At 41.0% G+C, this 25,272-nt stretch overlaps 2 protein-coding genes across 8 annotated transcripts in view; one reads left to right on the forward strand and one right to left on the reverse strand.

Annotated features, from left to right (window-relative positions):
* ntrk3a (neurotrophic tyrosine kinase, receptor, type 3a) overlaps window positions 1-24,997 on the forward strand; it is a 232,987-nt gene extending 207,990 nt beyond the window's left edge. For 2 of the 4 annotated variants that reach the window (XM_034196308.1, XM_034196326.1), the window contains exons 17-18: window positions 13,800-13,970; window positions 18,772-24,997. In XM_034196308.1, coding sequence (XP_034052199.1) covers window positions 13,800-13,970; window positions 18,772-18,957 — 357 coding nt within the window. In that variant the 3' untranslated portion in view covers window positions 18,958-24,997. The remainder of the gene's footprint in view (window positions 1-13,799; window positions 13,971-18,771) is intronic. The other 2 variants (XM_034196317.1, XM_034196336.1) reach the window with 1 other exon arrangement.
* Window positions 7,036-11,648, reverse strand: LOC117532822. Of its 4 annotated transcripts, none has more exons than XM_034196359.1 (6): window positions 11,575-11,648; window positions 10,868-10,937; window positions 9,988-10,181; window positions 9,499-9,666; window positions 9,178-9,273; window positions 7,036-8,324 (listed from the first exon to the last, which is right to left on the reverse strand). In XM_034196359.1, the coding sequence occupies exons 3-6, from the start codon at window positions 10,114-10,116 to the stop codon at window positions 8,010-8,012; spliced, it is 708 nt and encodes a 235-aa protein (XP_034052250.1). In that variant the 5' UTR covers window positions 10,117-10,181; window positions 10,868-10,937; window positions 11,575-11,648; the 3' UTR covers window positions 7,036-8,009. The 4 variants fall into 4 exon arrangements, with proteins under 4 accessions (XP_034052250.1, XP_034052238.1, XP_034052248.1 ...); XM_034196347.1 differs by lacking the exon at window positions 11,575-11,648 and adding an exon at window positions 11,234-11,321; XM_034196357.1 differs by lacking the exon at window positions 11,575-11,648 and having other exon boundaries at window positions 10,868-11,334.
* Window positions 24,998-25,272: the final 275 nt, after the last annotated feature.

The raw sequence follows: 25,272 nt of genomic DNA on the forward strand, positions 1-25,272 counted from the left end.
TTCAGAGGTGGTGTTATCTCTGAGAGCCCTCCATATCCCGGGACTGGAGAACAGGGGGGCCGACCTCATGTTGAGGGGCGGCCCCCTGCCAGGCGAATGGACGCTTCACCCGGAGGTGGTGAAGCAGATCTGGGCCCAGTTCGGGAGAGCGGAAGCGGATCTGTTCGCCAGCCGGCGCAACAACCACTGTGCCCTGTGGTTCTCCATGGCCCTGAGCGACGACCCGCCCTTGAGGGTGGACGCGTTTGCACACGAGCCATGGCCAAGGAAGCTGCTATACGCCTTTCCACCGCTGCGTCTCATTCTCCCTCTCCTGGGGAGAGTGAGGCGAGAACGTCTGTCAGTCATCCTAGTGGCTCCGGAACGCGTTGGGGCGCCGTGGTACTCAAAGATCACACAGATGAAGGTGGGCCAGCCCTGGGCGGTTCCCCAGTTCTGGGGGGCAGGTATGTCTCAAGAGGCAGGTGCAATCGGGGCGTTACCCACTCTCGGCAAACCTCTCCAGGCTTGGCTCCTGAGAGGGACAGGCTGAGACAGGGTGGATTGTCTGACATTGTTATTCAGTCCATCCAGGCAGCTAGAGCTGGATCCACCACAGCCTGTTACAGGCCAAAGTGGCTAGGATTCCAGCGATGGTGTGAGGAGCGGAGAATAGAGCCCCTATCTTGTGAGTTAGGCTCTATTTTATCCTTCTTACAGTTACTGGTGGACAGAGGGCTTGCACATTCAACAGTGAAAGTGTATGCAGCAGCCATCTCGTCCTGCCATGAGGGTCAGCCTTTAGTCAACCACTGATGTCGCGGTTTTTACAGGGGGTCAGGAGGCTGCGCCCAGTAGTGCACGCCTCCACCCCGCAGTGGGACCTGCCCCTAGTGCTCGAGGCTCTGGTCTCAGAACCATTTGAGCCTCTGGAGCTCTCCTCCCTAAAAGCACTGTTGTGGAAGACAGCTTTGCTTCTTGCATTAACGTCAGCCAAAAAAGTGTCCGAGTTAACCGCCCTGTCGGTGCACCCGAGCTGTTTACTGATTCGGGGTGACCGGAATGGCGCAACACTCAGACCGAACCCCTCCTTTGTGCCCAAGAGCCTAAGGAGTGCGTTCAGGTCGAGGGATATTCAGTTAGGGGGTTTTAGTCTTCCCCCCATGGTGGGAACAGGGAAGCTAAACTGCACCTCCTCTGCCCGGTGCGTGTGCTAGCATGTTATGTGGAGTGCACGGCTGCCCTTAGATGCACCGAACAGCTGTTCGTGTGCTTCGGGGCGGGGTGATCGGGAAAGCTCTGTCCAAGAAACGCCTGGCATGCTGGCTCTTCGAGTGCATTGCACCTGCCTATGGACAGGCAGGGAGAGCCTGCCCCACGGGGATTTGTGCGCACTCCACACGGGCTAGAGCTGTGTCAACAGCCTTATTCAACGGTGTCAGTGTGGAGGATATATGCACAGCGGCATCTAGGTCAACGCCAGGCCCCTTCATAAAGTGTTATCTCTTGGACATGTCTGGTTCTTTCTCCTCGTCTGTGCTTGCTGGGGCAACACAGGACTGGTGAGGAAGGTTGGGGCTGTGGGTCAGTAGGCATCTGACCCCCTCCCCGGACGTAATGCGCCTTCGCTTTACGTGGGCAAGGTGCGCACTGGCCCATTACGGGGCGGAGGGGCCCTCCACACTTTAGTCCACACACATTCTGCACGGGGTCAGTGTTTGAGTGTGGGGCACGGGCACTTGCACTCTCCCTTTGATCCTTAGGGACTCGGAGGGGTGGGTGCACAGTGAGCCCATACAGGGCTGGGGATTCTCCCCATCTGCCTATGGGCGGAGGGGGGGGGGGCCCCAGCACTGTTTTTTGAGCACACTTCTGCGAGGTAAGCGCAACAGAGTGTGCTCTGTCAGCCGTAGCCCAGACTTCTCCACGGTCACAACCGGGTTAAAGGAGAATGTGGGGCAGCAGCTGCTGACCAGAAAAGCCGGTCAGGGGCAGTAGGGTGGAATGATGTTGTTGACAGTGCGCCTATACATCAGGGCTCCACCCACTGTACCCATAGAGTCCAGTAGAGGGCGGAGCCTGTGAGAGATATAACGTTGGGTTACGTATTGTAACCCTTGTTATATTAGCACAGGCGGAGCCCTCTACTCATCTACTCAGGGAAATGTCTGTCCTATATCGCTCGCTGAAGAGAGGTGTAGGACGATAGTCAGGAGGCGAGGCCTCATTTTATACGGTGAGATGCGCGCGCATTCAGGTAGGCCCGCCCCGGGACCGGCTACATCTATAGAAGTCTCAGTAGGTGAATGCTTGCATAGAGGGTAGTACCCATAGAGTCCAGTAGAGGGCTCCGCTTGTGCTAATATAACAAGGGTTACAATACGTAACCCAACGTTTATTTACATACTGTACATACAGGTGTCATCTGATTGGCTGTGCAACAAGAGATCAGCGGTAATGAGGTTAAAGTTGAAATAATATGAACTTTGAGTGAGTAAACCTACTTGGCAATAAACCCGACTCAGATTCCGCCCAAGGACAAGAGATATATTATATTTATATTAGGGCTGTCAGTCGATTAAAAATATTTAATCGCGATTAATCACATGATTGTCCATAGTTAATCGCAAATTAATCGCACATTTTTTATCTGTTCTAAATGTACCTTAGAGGAATATTTTTCAAGTTTTGAATACTGTTATCAACATATGAGTGGACAAATATGCTTTATGCTAATGTTTATTATCATTTGAACAATGACAAATATGCTCATGAATATTAAACACAACAACCTATGAACATTACAAATATTCGCCTCAATTCAACCTGGGAACCTCTCTCATACAATAATACAATACAAATGGTGTGTGTGTGTGTGTGTGTGTGTGTGTGTGTGTGTGTGTGTGTGTGTGTGTGTGTGTGTGTGTGTGTGTGTGTGTGTGTGTGTGTGTGTGTGTGTGTCTGTGTGTGTGTGTTGTGTGTGTGTGTGTGTGTGTGTGTGTGTGTGTGTGTGTGTGTGTGTGTGGGTGGTGTGTGTGTGTGTGTGTGTGGTGTGTGTGTGTGTGTGTGTGTGTGTGTGTGTGTGTGTGTGTGTGTGTGTGTGTGTGTGTGTGTGTGTGTGTGTGTGTGTGTGTGTGTGTGTGTGTGTGTGGTGTGTGTGTGTGTGTGTGTGTGTGTGTGTGTGTGTGTGTGTGTGTGTGTGTGTGTGTGTGTGTGTGTGTGTGTGTGTGTGTGTGTGTGTGTGTTGGATCGTTGCCGCTATGTGCAACTCAAGGCATAGGCCAATGCTCGAACGGGAGCTGCCTGGACACTGCAATCATGTTGCGCACTATTCGTGCTGAGTGTGCTGACTTTTCGTACAATGTCCCATGTCTGGCTTCCTGCATAAAGTCAAGTGCTCGGCGCAGTTGTGGCGAAATGTCGCTCCTCTGTTTTCATTTAAACAGCTCCATATCCGTTAGCGCAGCTAGCTAGCACCAGATGCTAACAACAACAATGCACGTAAGGTCTCTCTCTCGCTCGCTCGGGCCACACCCTCCCGGTCCTCCCAATAGCCAGTCGGTGCCTGCCGGTGAGCGTGGAAGTGTGGTCTGCCACAAGCGGGCGGCAGGAGCGGGGCTGTCAGCATCAGCTTGTAGATGGTATTTTAAACTCGATGCGCTCTGAAACTACGGGGCGGCCGAGGAAAAAAAATACACATGCGTTAATTGCGTTAAAATAATTAGTGGCGTTAATTTTTTTTTGCATTAACGCGTTAACTTGACAGCCCTAATTTATATAAAAAATATATCATATTTCATGTCATACACGTGTATTGAAGTATGATGCTAATTGTACACAATAGCCAAAAGTCACAAAGCAAATTGACGAGGAGACATCGTTTAGACACATTAACAGCCTGTTAAAAGCTAAATGGGTAATGTCTCAAAGGACTACAGGATCTAAACTGGGGCCATACGCCAGCTATATTCTCCTTCCTTCCACAATTTAACTGTATCTTACAAGATAGAAAATGTAATGATTTCCCATTCACTGAGTTACACATGGTAATAATCACCAACTTGAGATTCAAATAAAGTTGTATCAGTGCTTATGGAATATTGACAAAAATCACGATGGAAGAATGGGTGAAGGATGGCAGCCAAGAGGAAGAGGTGAATCAGGCTGTCAGTGGGGGGAGGAGGGGGGCGGTGTACAGGAAGGACGATTAGTCAGCGACACACTGGAGGTCATCCATTATGTGATTGATTAGGAAGCACATATTTGACTAAATTAGTCAAGCTGCTCTCTGATTTCACAGCAGTCGGGGAGCGGGCGAGAGCAGATGAATAATGATTCATCCACTGTCTGATCTACACACGGTTGGATAAGACTTTCCTCTCATATCCTCACCATCGTCATGTGTGATTAAAGGAAACGTCCTTAAAATCACAGAATCCACAGGAAGTGACTCAGTAGGCTGTATTGGGTATTTTATCGACCATTATTATCAATATTGAGGAGTCAGTTTTAAATTTGCAAACTCATTATGAAATGTCACAGGTTGCATCTGCTATCGATTTGCAGCCACTAGCTAGTGTTTTTCAAAGAACTTGTAACTTAAATGTGTTTGTTTAACACTAGAACCGCCAGGAGTCACTGTATACCTAAAACCGCCAACAGGTCAAATGTATCCGCTATTAGAATGCATTGATTTTCAAGGTACAATGTTCTTTTATTTATCATACTAGAACACACCGCTCCTCCGCTCCCTTCACTGGCTTCCGGTAACTGCTAGAATCCACTTCAAGACACTGGTACTTGCTTACCGTGCTGCGAATGGATCTGGCCCTTCCTACATCCAGGACATGGTTAAACCGTACACCCCAGCGCGTGCACTACACTCTGCATCAGCCAAACGACTCGTTGCGCCCTCGCTGCGAGGGGGACCCAAGTTCCCATCGGCGAAAACACGTGGGTTTGCTATCCTGGCTCCAAGATGGTGGAATGAGCTCCCCATTGACATCAGGACGGCAGATAGCTTGCACATCTTCCGGCGCAAACTGAAAACTCATCTCTTTCGACTCCACTTCGAGCGTTAGAACGATTAACGAAGCACTTTTATACTAATAAAGGACTGGATTACCTAAAGCCAGTTGAGTAGCACTTGAAATGTTTGGCTCTATGAAACCTGATATACTTATATGATTCTGTTTTCTTCAAGGTTGTGTCTTCCTGGTCGAATGTACTTATTGTAAGTCGCTTTGGATAAAAGCGTCAGCTAAATGCAATGTAATGTAATGTAATGTAACACAGGGTTAACAGTGAGTTTTGATCGCACAGTGATGAAACTTATACCAATAGAATCTGTGGACTCTCAGCTTTCATATGATATATTCGTGCAGATAGCATGAAGTATAACATATCACCAACGTGAGTTATGTGCAAAGTGTCTCTCTATCTCTCTATCTATCTATATATCCATCTATCTATATCTCACTCTATCTATATATCTATATATCACTGCAGTTCTAAAGTCGCCAGCCATTTCAAATACAAAAGATTGAGAACTGAAGATAACATAATTGCATTTAAGAATTACTTACTAAATCAGAATTGTAGGGTAGTATATGAGAGAGACAATATTGACAAGGCCTATGATGAATTTCTAAAACATTTTTAAATCACTTTATGACAAAAAGTGTCCTGTGAAACAATGCAGAGAGAGACACAAACAAACTCACAGTGCATGGATCACTAATGGCCTCAACAATGCCTGCAAAAAGAAAAATACACTCTATAGACAATTCATAAAATGTAGAACTTCAGAAGCAGAAAATAAAGATATAAGAATAAATTAACCCATATTCTGAGGATATGTAAAAAGGAATACTATAATAAAATATTAGAGAATAATAAGAATAATATGAAAGGTTTATGGAAAGTATTAAATAGTGTCATTAGAAATGGAGCAAAACATTCGGTTACCCTGAGTTTTTTGTGGACAAAAATAATGTTATTAATAATACAGAAGATGTGGTTAATGGTTTTAATGAATTATTTGTAAATGTGGGGCCAGATCTGGCAGAAAAAATTAAAACCGTAGAAACAACTAAAGGGGAAGATACGGACCTCTGGAATGAAAACAATAGCTAGAAACAATAGAAGAAAAATAAATCATATACTGTGCGAAAATGTAAAAGCAAATCCTCGACCGATTGGAATAATATTGATATGATTATAGTAAATAGCAAAAGTTATACCATTATATAAAACTGGGGATAAACACCATTACACAAATTACAGACCTGTTTCATTGCTCTCTCAGTTTTCCAAGATCCTTGAAAAGCTTTTTACAAAAAGACTTTTTCATGGAAACACATCAGCTTTTGGACGACAGTCAATATGGATTCAGGAAAGATAGATCAACATCTATGGCACTAATGGAATTAAGTGAGGAAATAGCAAACTGCATGGACAATAAAAAAACAAGCAGTGGGAATATTTATAGACTTACAAAAAGCATTTGAGACCATCACAATATTTTACTGACAAAACTGGAACGGTATGGCATCAGAGGGGTGGGATTAAACTGGGTGAGAGATTATTTAAGCAACAGACAACAATTTGTTGAATTTGGTGAACATAAATCAGAATACATGAACATAACTTGTGGAGTACCTCAGGGGTCCGTGTTGGGTCCAAAGCTGTTCATAATATACATCAACAACATTTGCAGAGTATCAAATATATTGAAATTTATTTTATTTGCAGATGATACTAATATTTTTTGTTCCGGTGACAATTTGAAAGAGCTAATGGAAGTGATAACAGCAGAAATGATTGAAGTAAAACATTGGTTTGACACAAACAAATTATCATTAAATATAAGCAAAACAAAGATTATGTTATTTGGAAAACATAAAACAAATCCACAGATACAATTAATACTAGATAACATACACATAGAAAGAGTATATGAAATTATGAGTATATGAAAAAAAAAGTAAGAATAACTTGCATAATGATTTAAAGGACAATCATTGATCAAGTACACTGTAAGCCCCAATAAGTAAACTTAACTCAAAAAAATGAGAGCAACTGATTGCCTCAAGTATTTTAAGTTAATCAACTCAAAACTTACAATTTTTAAGAACTTAAATAATTGGATTAAATGCTACATGTACCTATTGATTACAGTAAAATTAAAATGGCTTATTAAGTCAACTCAAATATGTTCAGGTACTGTGACTTAAACATTTGAATTCACCTCTACTAATGGATTAAGTTACCAGAACTTAAAGACATAAGTACTCAAAGTCTTTTTTTTTGGGTTAACAGAACTCAATCTTTATTATTTCAACCAAACCAAACACATTGACTTAGTCAACTCAAAATCACATAACTTAAAACTTAAAAACATTGACACAACTGATTGCCTCAATTGAATCGAGTGCGACTAACTTGAACAGCTTTACTACATTTCTTATTTTCTAGCCCTCCTATTTAACATGCTGTCCTGTTAACATTTACAAGACAGTAAAATAAGTAGTCATAAAAAAAAATGCAAAGGCAATTGTACTTTTGGCACATTTTGGTTAAAACCTGAATAGAGCAACAACTTTGATAAAATCACAATGACAGTCTGAACCCTTTAACTGTAAAACTCTAAAATGTAAATGAATTACATTAACAAGTATCAAATCTTCATCTGGATGAGTTAAAGTGCAACAACAACAAACAAACAAACGCATAAACACACATTCACATGATTATGCCGGTTAATCAGAAATATTTGGTATTATTAAAGTACAAACAGTCATCCCTCAAAATCAAAGATACTTTGATGTGAACAATGGTAAACAGTACACATTTGACATTAATACAACATGTACAAGTAAAAGAGAACATTGAGCAGCTTGACCACCTGGCTGAAAACCTGCAGCAACTGGTACAGCAACTTTCTTAAGACATTTTTATTTCAGAAGGAAATCACTTTGAAGTAGAGGCAAAATGCCTTAAAATGCCCCACCTGTTTTTCAGATGGATTTCTACAGATGCATCAGCAAGTCATTCTTGAGGGTCTGCAACTTGGGCGACAATTTACCATCTTCCAGACCAAGTAAAACCTTCTGAGTGAACTCGAAAGTGTTTGTCAGTCCTTTGGGATAGCTGAGGTGTAGTGCATAAATTAGTCCAAACATTACCAGGAATGCATCTGCAAGTCTGGCGAGGCTGACCACAATATCATTTTCGATGACAACAGAGATGGTCACAGGCTGATATTGCACTTGACTTGTGCCATTGTCACTGGTGACAGTAAGGAGGGCCACTGCAACACCTCCAAGCTCTGATTCGGACTCTTCCTAAATGAATGAAAGAGAGATAATAATCACAAATTGGATGTTGGTCATGCATTACATTACATTACATGTTACTTGTTATATGTCAGATTCCTCCGCGTACCGCTAGCGGGAGCTGGCGTACCACCAGTGGTACACATACCACAGGTTGAGAACCACTGTCTTAAGAGACTGTTTTAATTTCTAAAACAAATGGCCGGAACCAGATACTAAAGCTGCATTACATTACATTACATGACATGTTACTTGTTAGACGCTTTTTATCCAAAGCGACTTACATACTCCATACTGTGGGCAATCCCCACAGGAGCAATCTGGGGTGAAGTGTCTCAGGGACACAACGACATGCTGACTGCAGTGGGGTTTGAACCTGTGATCCGAACACCAATGCTCTATCGACTGCGCCACACGCGCCTCGCAGGAACATTTTAAAAAATCGTGATTTTCTGTGTGGCAATATCTTTTGACTGCAACTCTTGGAGATATGTTTTCTAAGTTGTTCATATTTTAGTTAGAACTATGTTTTAGAGAGTTGTTTTGTCAACAGACTACACATTTAAAGGTGAAAAACAGGTGTTCTACACCAAAGAATCAGACGAGCTACCAGTGAAACCAAGTGCCAGGAGATAAAACATATCTAATAAAAGTTTTACTTAACTTCAGTATCGCTTCAAACAAAAAAAACGATTCAGTTCATTTGTATTTGGGTGAAGGAAAACAGACCAAAACCTCTGCAAATCACACAAACTATATGGATGGATAGACAGAAACAGGATAAGTGCAAACAAATATTTGTATTTTAATGAACTATTCACTTAACATAGAGTGGTACTGTTAATGAATTAAGGAGACTCACTGTGCAGGTTCGGAAAAATCCAGAGGTGTCCTCTTGCAGATACACAGGAAGGGCATGGATAACGGTGGTACGCCTGGTGTTGATGTCGTGTAATTCCTATAACGATAAAAATACAAGCGTACAAACTGTTGACTGTGAAGTTTACTGAACAAACCTGTCAATCCAATCAGAACATATATCCACAGATAACCTGTTCACATCTTTAATGCAATCAGACAAATAGCAAAAACAAAGTGGGCTAATTGTAAAATTCAAAAGATATTTTTTTAATCTGTTTAACGTTAGATGTTCAACCTTTGAATTGTAAAATAATCTCTTTACCTGTTCATCGTGGATTTTTAAAATTTCAGCCAAAGCCTCAGCTGTCTTCCCAGATTTGGACGCCTTCTGTCTAAATATGGCCATCAGTCGAGGAAGATGGCGGTCAAAAGCAGCGTAGAACGTGTTGGGCAGATTCTGGTTTGTAATCCGTTGGAACTCTGCATACACCTATTTAAAAAACAGAGCAGAAGGACAATACAGCAATGTCAATTAGTCAGTTCCAAATAAATCAAACTAGGTTAAAGTGGTATCGTCCTTACAAATGTAATAGATCCTCCAAGTTTGACCAGTCAGTTCCTTCCCTGTGGCAAGAACGAGAACTTCACCTGGACTGTTCTTTTCCTTGCATTACATTACACCACAGGGAAGGAGCTGGAACTTTGAAGATCTATGACACTCCTATATACAGCAAATAGCCACTATAAGAGTCACAGAATGTGCCATTATCAATAAAGAAGAAAACAGGAAAAGAGAGCTAATCCATATTACCTCAGACTCCATTTTGAGAGCAGGCCAGAGGTCCATGAGCTCGTTCACTGCCGGGCATGTCCTCACTATGGTCTGTCGCCGCAGTGCAAATGTGGTGTGCATAATCTTTTTAATGAGGGGTAGGTCCATCTCAGTCTTCTTGACTTCCTCAACAATTGTCTGCCTCAAGTGCTCAAGACTTGAGGGATCCTCTCCTTGGGGAAGGTTGAACAAATCCTATATTTAAAATGTAATGTAAGCTACTGCCTAATAACTTCTTAAACATCCATTGAGTTAATGTTAGTATGGTAAATTAATTCATGGACAACAAATGGACAAGCGTTCACTACCAAGCCTGTTAATAATCTAACATTGTTATATTCACTTTAACATTACCTTTCTCTGCTCTGCCCTGTGTGTGTGTGTGTGTGCGTGTGTGTGTGTGTGTGTGTGTGTGTGTGTGTGTGTGTGTGTGTGTGTGTGTGTGTGTGTGTGTGTGTGTGTGTGTGTGTGTGTGTGTGTGTGTGTGTGTGTGTGTGTGTGTGTGTGTGTGTGTGTGTGTGGCCTCGCACTTGTTGAACCCGTATACAGAGGTTGAAACCTGGGTGAAGGAGAGTGTTAAACGTTAGCAGCGGCTCTCGTAATTCAGCAGCGAGGAAGGGAACACAAACACACACAACCCTCCGCGCCTCGTGGTTTACAGTGTGGTTTATCTCCTTCAGACTAAAGCTGAACAAATCCTATATTTAAAATGTAATGTAAGCTACTGCTTAATACATTCTTAAACATCCATTGGGGAAATGTTAGTATGGTAAATGATGAATTAATGGACAACAAATGGACAAGTGTTCACTACCGAGCTTGTTTATAACTGACAACGTTATATTCAATTTAACATTACCTGTCTCTGCTCTGCTCCGTCCCGTGTGTGTGGCCTCACGCTCGTTGAAACCGTATAAAGAGGTTGAAACCTGGGTGAAGGAGAGTGTTAAACTTTAGCAGCGGGTCTCTTAATTCAGCAGCAGCGAGGAGAGCACGGAGGGAGCACACACAATCCTCCGCACCTCGTGGTTTACAGTGGATGAAAATGTTAGCTTGCTAACTGTTAGCAAACTAGCTAGCTAGTGACCGTGTTAAATAGTGACTTTCAGTCCAATGCCTTCGGGGTTGCTCGTAGTAAATTAAGTAAATGGTTGGGTATATTATGACACACATTTGAGTATAAATTGATTAAACTAACATTGAAGGCTTTTATTAGGAAACCTACCTGTTATGTTAGTGTTTCAACGGCTGCCGTCACTACGAGCACCCACAACCACAATGCATTTGGCTGAACTTTTTGAATACATAATTAGCTTAGGGGCAATGACATTTTTCATCATATATACAACAAGTGACAGCCCTATTTTGGCACCAAGTTTCCACAACTACATATCTTACAAGTTAACATTATACAGTAACTGTGCAAATAATTCAGGCATTTCTGTGAATCTGCTGACTCAACCTATGGCTAATGCTAGCTAACATGCATGTATCTGGCTAACATCAACACTCTCTTTCACATGTTTAATATTTAAAAAAGTGAAGAAATATGAATATTGCACTTACAGTGAGACCAATGATGCTGATTACCACCGGAAAGTGTGGAAATTAAGTGTGAAGATCCACCTTATTGCAGGTATTAGCTGCATGCGCTGCATCCCACTTTCGTTCGACAGTTAGTGACGTCAGACACACAATAAGCATTAGAAATTAGTACAGTTCAATGTATATGTTTAAGTGATGCTTACTTAATCGGCCAAATAGTTCAAGTTAATCAAAGATTATCAGTTTACTTAACTCAAAAACGAAGAACAGTCACAGGAACTGAATATATTGAAGTTAGTAGAACTTTTTTTTTTTTTTAAGTTTACACTAATTAATCTATTTAATTATTTTGAACGTTCGGGTTTACAGTGTAAGGGGTGGGAATTAATAAGCATTTGCTTCCTCCTGCTCCCTTTCGGACACATATGATTTATTATTATTATTAATATGAAGACTTTTTTTTGTTGAATATATAAATATTATCATGAATGTGGATAAATACTGTATTTTAACAATACGGTATTCTGTTTTTCACATTTTTTATTTGTTATTTTTGTAATCTGTTCGAAATAAAGATTGAAATGAAAATCTCTCTATCTATAAGGAACCGCAGTAGACAATAACACATAACACAAACATATAAAATACAGAGAAACATAACTAAGAAAACAAAAGACAAAAAAGCAGTCACTACATTGTGCACATTAGGACAGTAAGAAAGGTGCACTACTTATTATTACTGCAAGAGCAGCTGGTGGTAAGGACTTCAGACAACTTCAATTTAAAACATACTATTGAAATACATGCAATACAATGGTTCTGGTGCATTTTAACTGGTAATATAACAGTCTCAATGTTATACTGTTGCCTCTGTTACGCCTTTAACCTAAAATAAGAAACGTTAAAAGGTCCCATGTCATGGCCATTTCTACTGATCATAATTTCATTGTTGAGGTCTACTAGAATAGATGTATATTCTGCAATGTTCCAAACTCACATTAGTTTCTCATACAGCATCTCTGTATAGTATGTGTATTCACTCTCTGTCCTACACGGCTTGTTGGAGTTCCTGCCCTCCCCCCCCTCCCTATGAGCCCAGTGTGCTCTGATTGGTCAGCTCGCCCACTCTGTTCTGATGAGTCCACCACCGTTACAGCGGAACATCAGTGATTATGTGTTACAATGGCGTTAGCAAACAGAAAATGACACCAGCAATGACAAACAGATGAGAATGCTGCGTGGGGTCTGGGTGCCGTGTTGGCGGGACGTTGCGGGGCTCGCTGCTGCGAGGAGCGGACAGTGTGAGCTGGATTACTGGTGTCGTTTCCTGGTTTCCTGGTTGCTGCGGGGGATCTGCGAGTGAGCGAGATACAGCGAAGCCCAGCCTGAACCCAGCCCGAGCACATACACACACCTGCAGCCTGGCTGTGAGTCTGCGTGTGTGCTCAGAAAGAGCCTAGGCCAAGCCCCGCCGCGTCTCGCCGTCTAAGGCTGAGTTCAGGCTGAGAAATCCGCCGATCTGCAGCTGTGAAAAGATTGTGTGTGTATGTGAGGAAGTCAGCGGATTGGTCCATTTGGAACAATCCGGAGACATTACGTCACTATACCCAATACGTCACTGTACTTACTACACTATAAGAAGAAAACAATGGAAAAAGACAAATGTCCAACGAGGCGTTCTGGGGCAGCATATACAGGTCTTTTCTGTGTTAGAGTTTTACTCCCTACAGGGTGTACTTTGAGGGTTTGTGACTCTGCAGACCGTTAACATGCATAAAAAGCTACATAACACACAAGGGGACGGTTAATAACTGGAAAAGCATGACATTGGCCCTTTAAAGTTCCGTTCTGGGGGTCATGTTGGTTTGGAGTTGGTGCAAAATGCAAACCAAGATATGTATCCCTTCCTTTACCCATTTTTTAGTAGATCAATGTCACGGTCACACACTGGTCAAAGATAATCATTTATAAATCATACTACTGTATTTTTTCTTATATACCTTGGACCAAGAGATTTGAAGATTTGAAACTGTGTGACGTGAAGTCCAATTTAGATTATAAATCCCATGGTCTGTCCCATAAACTCAATGTGAAAGAATAATTTGGTATGAGCGAGTTCCTGCATGGGAATGTGAGGAATGTGAATGTGTCAATTATCAAAAATGTCAATGCTGGGAAAAGGCGTGTACAATATTCATAGACATTTCCAGATTCATCTTTGAAACCTTTTTCTCTTATATGTGTTGATATGTGTTCAGGTGGGAGGGCACACCATGCTGCCGATCCGCTGGATGCCTCCAGAGAGCATCATGTACAGGAAGTTTACCACGGAGAGTGACGTGTGGAGCTTCGGGGTGATCCTGTGGGAGATCTTCACATATGGCAAACAGCCATGGTTCCAGCTCGCCAATAATGAGGTATACTATTATCCATTCAAATTAAACCGTCGGTTATCTCCCAAGTACTAAAGGTGTTTTAAGAACCATACTGGGAGATTCTACTCATACCTCACATTTCTTTAATTACTCACTACCTGAAGAACAAGGCTGTTTTTTGTTTGTAAGGAAACATGTTGAGTGGTGAGTGAGTGTAGGGAGAGTCCTGTCCTTTTAGTGAGAAGGCCCATTTTGTAGGACCAGACAGGAAGCCAGCTCAGCAGCTGCTGTTGGTATTGAGTGAGTTTGTATTGATGAACAGGCCTTAATCCCTGCTGATTCACTTAATCTGTTTGTGCTCTTGGGAAATATAAAGAGAATTGTGACGTTTGAGTAATGCAGAAATCAGAAAGAGATCATTTCGATAAACAGTCACACAAACACCATATTGTACAACCACATTAGGCGCATTCACACCGCAGTACTGTTCCCACAAAGGTTCATCAGAACTTAGTTCATGAGAACTCTTTAGTTCTCATGAACTAAGTACATCGCGTCCACACCAGAATAAGTCCCTGGGGGAGGATTAGACAAATGAAGCCGCTGACGTCACTTCGTCTTCTTCTGCTTCTGCTGGCAGGCCGCAAACCACTTCACGGCGTATACTGCCACCCGAAGTCCCCGGCCGGAAGTCCTCGGAGTTGGGCCTTCCGAGTAAATCGCCAGAACGCCGACACCTCCTCATCTCCACCGCTCCCATGTTTTCTTTTGTGTTGCCATAAGTTAGTCTCTCTGCGTTTCTGCGCTGGGCTAATGCTAATAATGCTAATGCAAGGATAATAAAATGGCGGCGTTGGAGTTTTACGGGGCGTGGTTTGCATTCCGCCCAGCCAATCAGACATAGGAACCTTTTTCTCCCACGAAAGTCCCTGCTCTCTAGCAGGGACGGAAAAGGGGGTAAAAAAGGTTCTGATTAACACATTTTTGTTCCGGCTCTTTTTGGTGCGAACGCAACATTTCGGAACTATATCGGAACTAAAGTGGGAAAAGTACTGCGGTGTGAACGCGGCTACTGGTTTGAGGAGTCCTCTGCCGACTTCATTGGCCCTGTTCTGATATCCATGCACCTCGTGGCTTCTCAAATCAGTATCTATGTGTCAGTTATATAACAAACAGAAAAAAAAAATCACTATTTCAGTTTAGGCCTTTATAGATAGCAGTAAATCATGTATTTCTTGTCTAAAAGTCTGTTTTCCAACCATGAGGGGAGATCATAATGTATTTCAATTTGTAATACAGAAGAAACACAAAACAATATAGGTTGTATTTCTATTCTTACTCTCACTACCTGGTCAAATTCCTTGAGGGTAGACAATGTCATGTGGAAAGTGACAGTGAGGCACTTTAAATTATTGCAAAGGAAAACAAAGAGGAAATGAAGCATTTGCAAAAAGTGCTGAGCATAAGGAAAAAATTAATAGACCCTCTTACTGTAGACTGCAGGGAGCAACAGATATGTCTGAGCTAGTCTCACGGAATATTAAAGGTCCAAGCAGCAATACTGTGAGTTCACAGCATTCAACGTAATTTTTCGTCATTGAGATAATGATAACAATTATTTGTAATTTAAAAAATTGATGCATTTCAGTGCAACAGCAACAACAATATATTTTTAGAGCTGTTAAGCAACCTTTGATTATGGTTAATTTTAGAAATGTTTCACTTGCACTGACTGATAAACAGCACTTATCGTTTTTCCCAAGCTACAGTAGACGTGATATAATTTCAGCGCTGTTACTATGGGGATGGAAACGTTCTGTTTACACGTCAATGACGCAGTAACGCAGAGCTACAGTAACGCAGGAGTGGGCTTGGTTAAATCTTAATTGAGTTGGTAAAACGATAGATCCGTACCGTCCCAGTCCAAGGGTATTTTGGTAGCAGCTGAAGATGCTCTAGTCTACAGGTTTCCTCGCTTTGATCACAGTGGGCACTGTGGTTTCTGCATCATGCCTTCGAGACAATTTTATTATCTGTTACCGGTGTATAAAATTGCCTATGAAGATTGATCTTTTAATGTCTGACTATACCTTGGACATCTAAAATTATCTTTATTTGTTCCTATGTCTTTTCATGCATCTATCTCAATGTTATGGCTGTTTTTGAATACTTCCCACTAGTGATGTGTCGCGAACGAACGCTCCAAGAGCCGGCTCTTTTAAGTGAACGACGGGAACCGGCTCGTTTTGATTTTTTTTTGTTAAGTAATACAAGACAGAATGATATCATGATCTCTGCACTACGGGTGCTCCGTGCATGCATGCAGTGACATGTAATATCCAAGGATTAGAGACTGTTGGATGCTGCTGTTTTGAGCATTGCAATATATTTATTTTCTCTATGTTATTTATTTATGATTATCTTTAGGCTCAGCAAAGATTTGATGTCAGCTGTTGCTGTCTTTTCTTCTTTAGTTAATACTGAAATAGAGCCCTGCTGTTTTGTTAGGGCTTTTTCTTTAAATACCATTTTAAAATGTCGATACAGTAGCCCCTTTTTTTAAATGTCTCTGCTTCAGTTTTTATTGGTGTTGCGTGGTTCTACAAGCAAGTGCATTCATTGGGTGGTATCAGAGAGTTACAAGGGTCTGTAAATACAATGAAAACATTTGGCCACAGTAAATCATTTATATTAAACATGTAATTTTTACTTTTGAATACTAAAGTACAAAGGATGTATTGAACAATTTAAGTGATATATGTGTACACATATAAATAATTTGTCAAAACAGGGCTAAATTTGATTAGAAAAGATATATGTGGTAAAATGCCGTTTGGGAGCCGAAAGAGCCGGCTCTTCTTGGTGAGCCGAGAATGATCCAAATGATCCGGCTCACTAAAAAGAGCCGGAATTCCCATCACCACACCGAGCATCTTTGACTGTATTGTAGGTCTGAGGACTTGTAGTAAGTAGTACGTTTTAGGAGTAAGAAGATCTAGGCAACCCCAAAATAGTTTTAGGATAGTTCCCCGAGGTCTGGTTTGAAGCCTATGGTTTCAATACAGATTTTTAACTGAATTTACCTCCAAAATATTTTCTCTTTTGGTAAAAAATGTTTAAGCTCCTAATAGGACAAAAACACACTATCCTTAAACGGGTGAATCTTCTCTCAAGCCAGGATTCCAACAGGCATGCTGTCTTTCCTATTATATTAGATGGATAATTCCAAATGTAGATGCTCCTATTTCCTCTATTGAGATATCCTGAGTATCTTATGTTATTTATGTTTATTTATTTATGTTATGTTTATTTACACTTCTCTGAAATGTTGCAATATTGGATTCCTCTTCTCACCAACCCGACTACTACCACAAGTCTCTCGTCTTGGCTCAAACTTGTGAATTCACAGTGACCATCTTAACAGACAAAAATATTGTGTTTTTATTAGGGCCGGGACTCGATTAAAAAAATTAATCGAATTAATTAGAGGCTTTGTAATTAATGAATCGAAATTAATCGCATTTTTAATCACATATAAATATTTGACCTGAGAACAGTGAGAAGCAATTTTTTTCACATAGATTTTAGTATACCATTAGGCGCATTCACACCGCAGTACTTTTCCCACAAAGGTTCATGAGAACTTAGTTCATGAGAACTCTTTGAACCTGGGGGTGGATTAGGCAAATGAAGCCGCTGACGTCACTTCTTCTTCTTCTGCTTTGGGTTTACTGGCAGGCCGCAAACCACTTCGGCGTATACTGCCGCCCAAAGTCCCCGGCCGGAAGTCCCCGGAGTTGGGGACTGGCTTCAGTAGAAGCTGCTGGGACTCCCAGCAGCCTTCCGAGTAAATCGCTAGAACGCCGACACCTCCTCATCTCCACCGCTCCCATGTTTTATTTTGTGTTGCCATAAGTTAGTCTCTCTGCGTTTCTGCGCTGGGCTAATGCTAATAATGCTAATGCGAGGATAATAAAATGGCGGCTTCACAAAACTTTTTGGGAGTTTAACGGGGCGTGGTTTGCAATCCGCCCAGCCAATCAGAAATATAGCTCTTTTCTCACAAGAGAGCCGTACGAAAGTCCCTGCTCTCTAGCAGCTCTCTGCTCTCTATAGGGACTTTCGTGGGGGTAAAAAGGTTCTCATGAACTAATTTTAGTACCGGCTCTTTTTGGTGTGAACGCGATAAAAGAGGCTAACGTCCACGCTAGCTTCCACGCTAGCTGCTATATGTTTTGCATTGAGGTGATACTTGAGGCTTGATGTGCTGCGGTGATATGCAAATTCCTTTTTGCATAATTTGCACACAACCGTGCTCTTATCGACGCTTCCATCCGTCCGTTTTTTAAAACAACATTTCCCACTGTTGTTCACTGTGGTTTGTTGTTGTCTGAAGTCATGAACGTTAGTTGGTGCTCCAGTATAATCGGTACGCCTGAAACTCATCCAGTGAGAAACGTTCCGCGGTGCAAAAATAAGTGCGATTAAAATGTGTTAATTTTTGTGTGATTAATTAATCTTAATTAACGCGTTAAAGTCCCGGCCCTAGTTTTTATACAACACTGGATGTCAGTATTTCAGAATATGCTAGACTTATCTACCTGCATCAAAAAGTTTTAACACTTAAATAAAAAGCAGTCGCTGGTAAGCGTTTGACATGTTCAGTGTGAGCTACAATCGCTGCCTGTCAAATGACCCGTAACCGTGACAGATTGTGTGTGTTACTCTTTATATGTGATGTATTATTTTATAACCAGCACTTTTGTGAATAAGAACATACGTTATGTCTTGTTTAAGTGTGGAATTTTCACCACATTTAACACTGTTTTCTCTGTCCTCCCAGGTGATCGAGTGCATAACTCAGGGGAGGGTACTGGAGCGCCCCAGGGTCTGTCCCAAGGAAATCTACGACATGATGTTGGGTTGCTGGCAAAGAGAGCCCCAACAGCGCCACAATATTAAAGACATTCAGAAAATGCTGTTTACTATGATGAAATCCACACCGGTCTATCTGGACATACTGGGATAGGAATCGATTATGAGGGGAAAGGAGCTGTATGTATTCCAATTTGGACTAGACATTTACTGCAATAGAAATGAGTACACTTGATCGGAAAGAAAACAAATGTCTTGGAGCGGAAGCCTGGACTGGACTCACAGCAGTATGTGATGGAAACGTGATTTGGGATTTAGGAACTGACTGTTCCTAACATCCAACTGCCTGACAGATAAGGATTGGAAAGGACAAACTAAAGTGAAGTACTTTGCGTTGAACTAGATTGGAATGAACCGGATTACATTGCATTGCATCAAATTATAATCAAATGAAATGTCTTTGACCTTGCCTAAATTGGTCGGGGCTTGTTTGGTCCAGTCTTGCTCCATTTCGGACAAACTCATGTTCAAAGAATGGACTATGAAGATTGGATTGCATCACACCGGACTGAACTGGAATAACCTGATTGTACTGGTCTGGTAGAGTTTGATTTATTATCCTTTTTAGGTACCATTATTTCCTGTCCTTTACATCTTCATTTCAGCCCGTCTAAATCAGTGCAGCTTCTGTTCTACCTTGATGAAGCCTGGTAGAATCTGGCTGAAACTTGGAATATTTGAAAAAAACTAGACCTAGATTGTATTGAGCTTTCCCTAAACACTTTTTAGTGTCCCTTAGTACGTCAGATAAGGGTTGGTTTGGCTCAACTAGCTTGGTTTCAACAACCCTACATTAGAGCAATCTTGATTGGTAATTCTTATTTGGCTTGTCCTTTTGCCTGGTCCTCAAACAGGAAATCATCTTCAACTTCTTCTGTGTAGTATAGAAGAAGTTCAGAGGGAGAACATGTATACAGTAATCTAAAGAAATGTTTTAGCGATTTTGAAATAAGATACTTGTGTGTTCTAGGACATCGTTCCCAGGCTCGTCTATTTGCCTTGAAAATTGTACATGCCTTGGTCTAGCCATTGTTGCTGGCCAGATCAGACCTAATGTCCTTCATGGAGAACTGGAACGTTTTTTTATGGTAAACATTCCCGAAGATCTTCATGATTCTCCACAGACGGATCTGCTAAAAATGTCTGCTAGGTAAATCTGTTAGGACCTACTTTTGGGTGAGGTTCAACACTGTTCATTGGAACATTGAAAAAGTGGGTTAACAAGAACGGACAGAACGCATAAGTCAAACAGCAGCTACTGTGTTTTTAAGTGGCAGTCCATTTCAGCATGCTTCAATGTTTCATCTCCAAAGCCTTCATAGATACACCTTCTAGTACTGGACTTCTGTTATCCCACTGAGCGGTTCACTTCTGGACCAGCCTGACCGGACCTTCCAATCCTGAGCCTGGAGGTGTGGCCTGAGTGACCGTCTGTCGCCATAGAGATGGACCTAAGTGCCTCCTACTTCTTTCTAAACACTTGGAACTTAAAAATATTAGTCTTTAAAAAAAAGAGCACTTTTACATTTTGTTTACCTGCTTAAAAATTGTTCACTAGCTGTAAACCTTCCTCGTTTTTCTTACAAACTTTCAGCAGTCGATGTATTGCAAAACTAAAAAATTCAAAAACAGAATAAAATTATGAAAATATGAAGAAAACATTTAACCCATGGGGAATAAGCAAACATGAACAAAAGCAAACTTTTTGTACCAGCTTTACAAGAATGTTGGAGGTGAAGTTACGTTTTCTGTTTTTAAAATAATTCATATTCTATATATTTTTTTTATTTTTTTTTTATCTCAAATCAAAGAGTGGACCTCTGCCATGCTCCAAAGCCATTGGAATATTCTGCCACCGGGTAGGAAAGAACTGATCACCACTGAAAGACAAACACTTGGCTGGGATTAAGCTTTCCAGGATTACTCAAAAGAAGCCTTTTTGTGTAGTGTTACATACCTGGATCCACTCTGACGTCAGTGAGCTGTTTGGCAACAGGAAGCCAAAACTGAACGGTAACAACGGAGCTACCAGTCAACGAACAAAATCTTTTTTAACAGAATGTATATATTGTGAATCTCTGTCTTAAGATATGTTAACTTATTTACTTTCTCCAGTTCGATTATTTTAAGCTTCTCGATGTGTTGTTTTATGGTTCAGTGAAAGCCAATAGTTATTTTGATAATCTTTCCTTCTAGTTGTAATTACTGGTATTATTTACTTTATGTAGTCATGCAATGTCTTTTCAGCATTTTAATAAGATAAACAACATTTAAATCATCTCTGTTCATTGTATTTGTTTTCTCATGTATTTATCAGGGCAGTAGATGAGGAAAGATGTGCAGTTATGGGCCATTGTTTTATTATCCTGCTCAGAGTGCAAGTATTGTTCTAGGTTAATGTTTTTAAAGGAACAGTGAACAGTGTTTTGCCTATTTAGGATATGGAACCATGGAAAAAAAACTACTAGTCAAGCTCCCCCACAATTTTCTACCAGAACTCAATATTTGGCTTATATTTCGGCCACTTTGGGATCCCTTTTCCATTATATTACACTGTACATTTGTTATGTTATACTGAATGTTTGATCTAATACAGTTTGGCTACCTGGTTTGCAATTAATTATGATCAGAAAAGCACTCTGAGAGGCTTTAATAAAAACGGTGGTGTTTGCCGTTTTGCCAGATACTTCTAATATACTGTATACTGTATATAGTTAGCCTCACTCACTCAACTGAGCATGCAGATATCTGTCTACGTCCTAACATGCTCATTACATTTTTCCATGCAGGTGATTAGGAAACATTATGATTTAATATACACCCATTTGCGACCTATGCCATTGGTCCAATCTCAGCAGGAATGACCAATCAGGGCAGGAGGTCATTAGCTAAACATTCTATACAGGTTTGATATTCTGTCAAAGGGCATTTGATCATAGCCCATAACAATTAGTAAAAACTGTTTCTCAATGACACCTACCAGCAATCAAAAGCCAATGCTCTGTCTATTAGCTTGACACACAAAACCCATACTTAACTGTGGATGAGTCGGAATAACAGCAACATGACTGCTCAATGTGTGTCCTACACTAAGCCATACCTGTATTAAGGTGTCACCTGTGTAAAGGTAAAGAACGCGTCCAAAGGCCACAGCGGGAAAATAACTAAGAAAGGTTTGATGGTCTGATACTGTAGCTGTCGGATATCTATAAGTAAGCCACTGTCATACTATTCTGTGAACTGTTGTTTGATAATCATGTAACCAATGTCGTTGTCTCAGAAATAGTTTCTCAAAGGGACCTTTGTGTTAAAATAATTGAACTTTGGATACACTTGGCATTATCTTGGTAACTGAGAGTGCCCCGGAAGCTCACCAGGAAGTGCGGAAATCTGTGCATTTCATATAAATGTACCAAGATTGAGCAGATGCATACACCTGTGCTGTCTGGGAAGATGTTTTGGTTAAGTCTGATTCCAATGCATATATGTGCCGACTTGCGTTGTAAGTATTAAATTACACATTTATGTAAAACATTACAACCACAATGTCAGGACGAAATAGAGCCAAAGTTATCTTACAGATTGTTTGAAACATCAGTGAAAACTTTTCCGGCATATCTTTTTAAACCCTTTCAATAACTACTGTATGATACCATTTCTTGTGTTATTTAAAGTGGTTATTTTTGGGTTGAACTGTTACCATGTCTATTTCTCACAAGCATGAATATTATGAAGATGGAACTTAAGGAGCGACAGGAAACTTCCGCTTCAGTAGCTCTTCGTCCTATGTGCAGCAGCTAACAGATTCCTTGTCTTCACACAACTGAAAATGTCTGTTGGAAAATAAGACAATTTAAAATTGGTTGTGGATTGGCGGCATTCATTGTATTTAGTGCTTACTGTGATATTATTTCTCTAGATGTCCTCCAGGAAGTAAGGCTTTACCAGGTTTACTAGTTGCCATGGGGGGAGCAGCTTTATTAGAACGTGCTTGGTTTACAAGTGAACCACTTTCTATATGAGCAGAAAAGGTCTTTGGACTGTGTGTCGTACGGAGGTCTTTGCATAATGGGAGTTCAGTGTAAATGGTAAATGGACTGTACTTATATAGCGCTTTATCCAGTCTTTAAGACCCCTCAAAGCGCTTTACATACTACATGTAGTTCACCCATTCACACCCATTCATACAGAGCAGTGTATGTTACTCTAGGAACTAACATGCATACACATTCACACACCGTTGGCCATGCCATCGGGAGCAACTCAGGGTTAAGTATCTTGGCCAAGGATACATTGACATGTTGACTGCATGGGATCAAACCCACAACCTTCTGGTTGAAAGACGACCGCACTCCCTCGCAGCCACAGTCGTCCCACAGTGTGTGCTCATTACCCTAGGGTCGCTTGTAACCAAATACACCCAGCAATTGTTATACTGTATTTGACTTTGCCATCAAAAAACGCTCGCAAACAACGCAACAATTTGCTTTACTTTATCAGCAAAACTGATTTTGAAAAAATCCTACAGTGGCAACCATGACACCATTTGTATTTTCTTTGTCAAATGAATTTGTTATGTCAGTACTGCTGGTGAAAGAATACTCTGGTAGTGCTAAATTAGAAATCAGTAGTAATATATACAGCGTTTCTCCTTTGGCATAGCAAAACCTGAAAAAGCTCTGGGTTGGAAAACATAACTTGCTAGATGCTAGAACTAGGGTTAACTTTTTTACTATGTTTAAAGTAGATTAAATGAAAAATGCCTTTTAAACACTTTTACATCACAATCCCCTGTCATATTGTGCATACTTTTTGTATCTTTATATCCAAGGCCAATCATCCTTTTTGTTGTATAAAACTAAATGACTTAATGCTCACGTAATCTAGTGCCAACCAATGATATTGTGTCATCAATCCATTAATTAATCTGACCAATTTGGGGTGTGTGTGGAGCCAGTTCTCTGTAGCTTTTAACCATGCAACATTCTAGGTGTTCCATCTTTTTAGCAGTCCACCATTTAGATTCAACACCCAAGGCCAATGTAAGAAGTAGCCTGCCTCTCGTAGTGAATTGAAAAAGTCATGGTGTTGAGAGAGGGGTGGTAGATGGACAGGTAGCACACCCGATTTTCTGGGGTTTGTGGTTGTTTCGAACCCCGAATTGTTTGGTGTGTTACAGGTGTGTTAAGGTGTAACTTTCAGCACATAAAAGTTGCAATGAACAGATAATCAATTCAAAAACCCTGCCACTGAAAGTTACAAAATGTTGGTATTGAAAGGAATTCAGGTCCGATCAATATCAACATTCTTTCTGGAGGTAGGGATAATCTGCGGTCAAATTCTTCCTTTGACCAAAAAGGATGGGCAGAAATATTGTATATGGAAATCTAGGAATTGCCAGTACGTTTGAAGGGTGTAGTCTTTGTGAGACCCGATGGTCTTGTTGTGGGAGGTTTAGCCTACTAGCCTTCACGACTCTTGAGGAATAAAATGAGGTAGTCTGGCCAAGAGCGTCTAGTTATACCCAATTCAGTTTCTGAGTTCTCCTGTTTACATAGACCCGAGGCCCTTCTGGACCCCTTTTAAAATCCCTATTAGCATGCTGCTCTAGTACATGTGAGCTTCCTGGAGGACAAAACCGGTATTTAAAACACCTCAAACTCTCAAATATACCGACTCATCACGCTGCTATTGTGTCCTGTACGATCACAGCTTTAAGCTTCCATTGAGAGTCTCAGTTATATAATTCATTACTTCTAATGGCATTGGCGTAAGACAAATAATTATTTTTAATTAATTTGTATCAGAAGCATTTTTCATTTCCTCAGTTTTTCCATGCTATTATTCATTCTGACATGCTCATGTAGTCTTCCCCTTTCCTAAAGCGTTTTCCTGCATCATGTTTCCAATATAAAGTATAAGCCATCATTACTCAATAATAATTCAGTGTCTTCTCTTATGCTCTCTCTCTCTGGGGAACGTGTTGTGTACGTGTATCTGTCTCCATGCTATCATTTATAACTATGTATTAATAATTTGACAACTTGTACAATGTCTTTTTAAAAAGCTGAGATGTGGTGAACTTCTAAGGTGGCTTCATGTATGATTGACTCATTAAACATTTCTTCATCTTTGATCATCTTTGTCGTTCCTTCAACGACGCCTTGTTCAACAAAAGTAAGAGATTGTCTTACTTATTCTTACTTAAAGGTCCCCTTTCCCTCCTTATCCAAGTATGTGAAGCCGCTTAAAAAATGGGTGGGTTAGGTTTTGGTTTCATACTTGACGTTAAATTCATCTTTGACGTCATGTGTGGGTTGTACGGCATTAGCAACAAACCAACCACGGTATTGCTATTTTTAGGCATAATTATGGGTCTCAGATATATACAAATATATTAAAAACATGT

Source organism: Gymnodraco acuticeps, unplaced genomic scaffold, assembly GCF_902827175.1.
Source record: "Gymnodraco acuticeps unplaced genomic scaffold, fGymAcu1.1, whole genome shotgun sequence".
In the NCBI taxonomy this organism is placed as follows: domain Eukaryota; kingdom Metazoa; phylum Chordata; class Actinopteri; order Perciformes; family Bathydraconidae; genus Gymnodraco; species Gymnodraco acuticeps.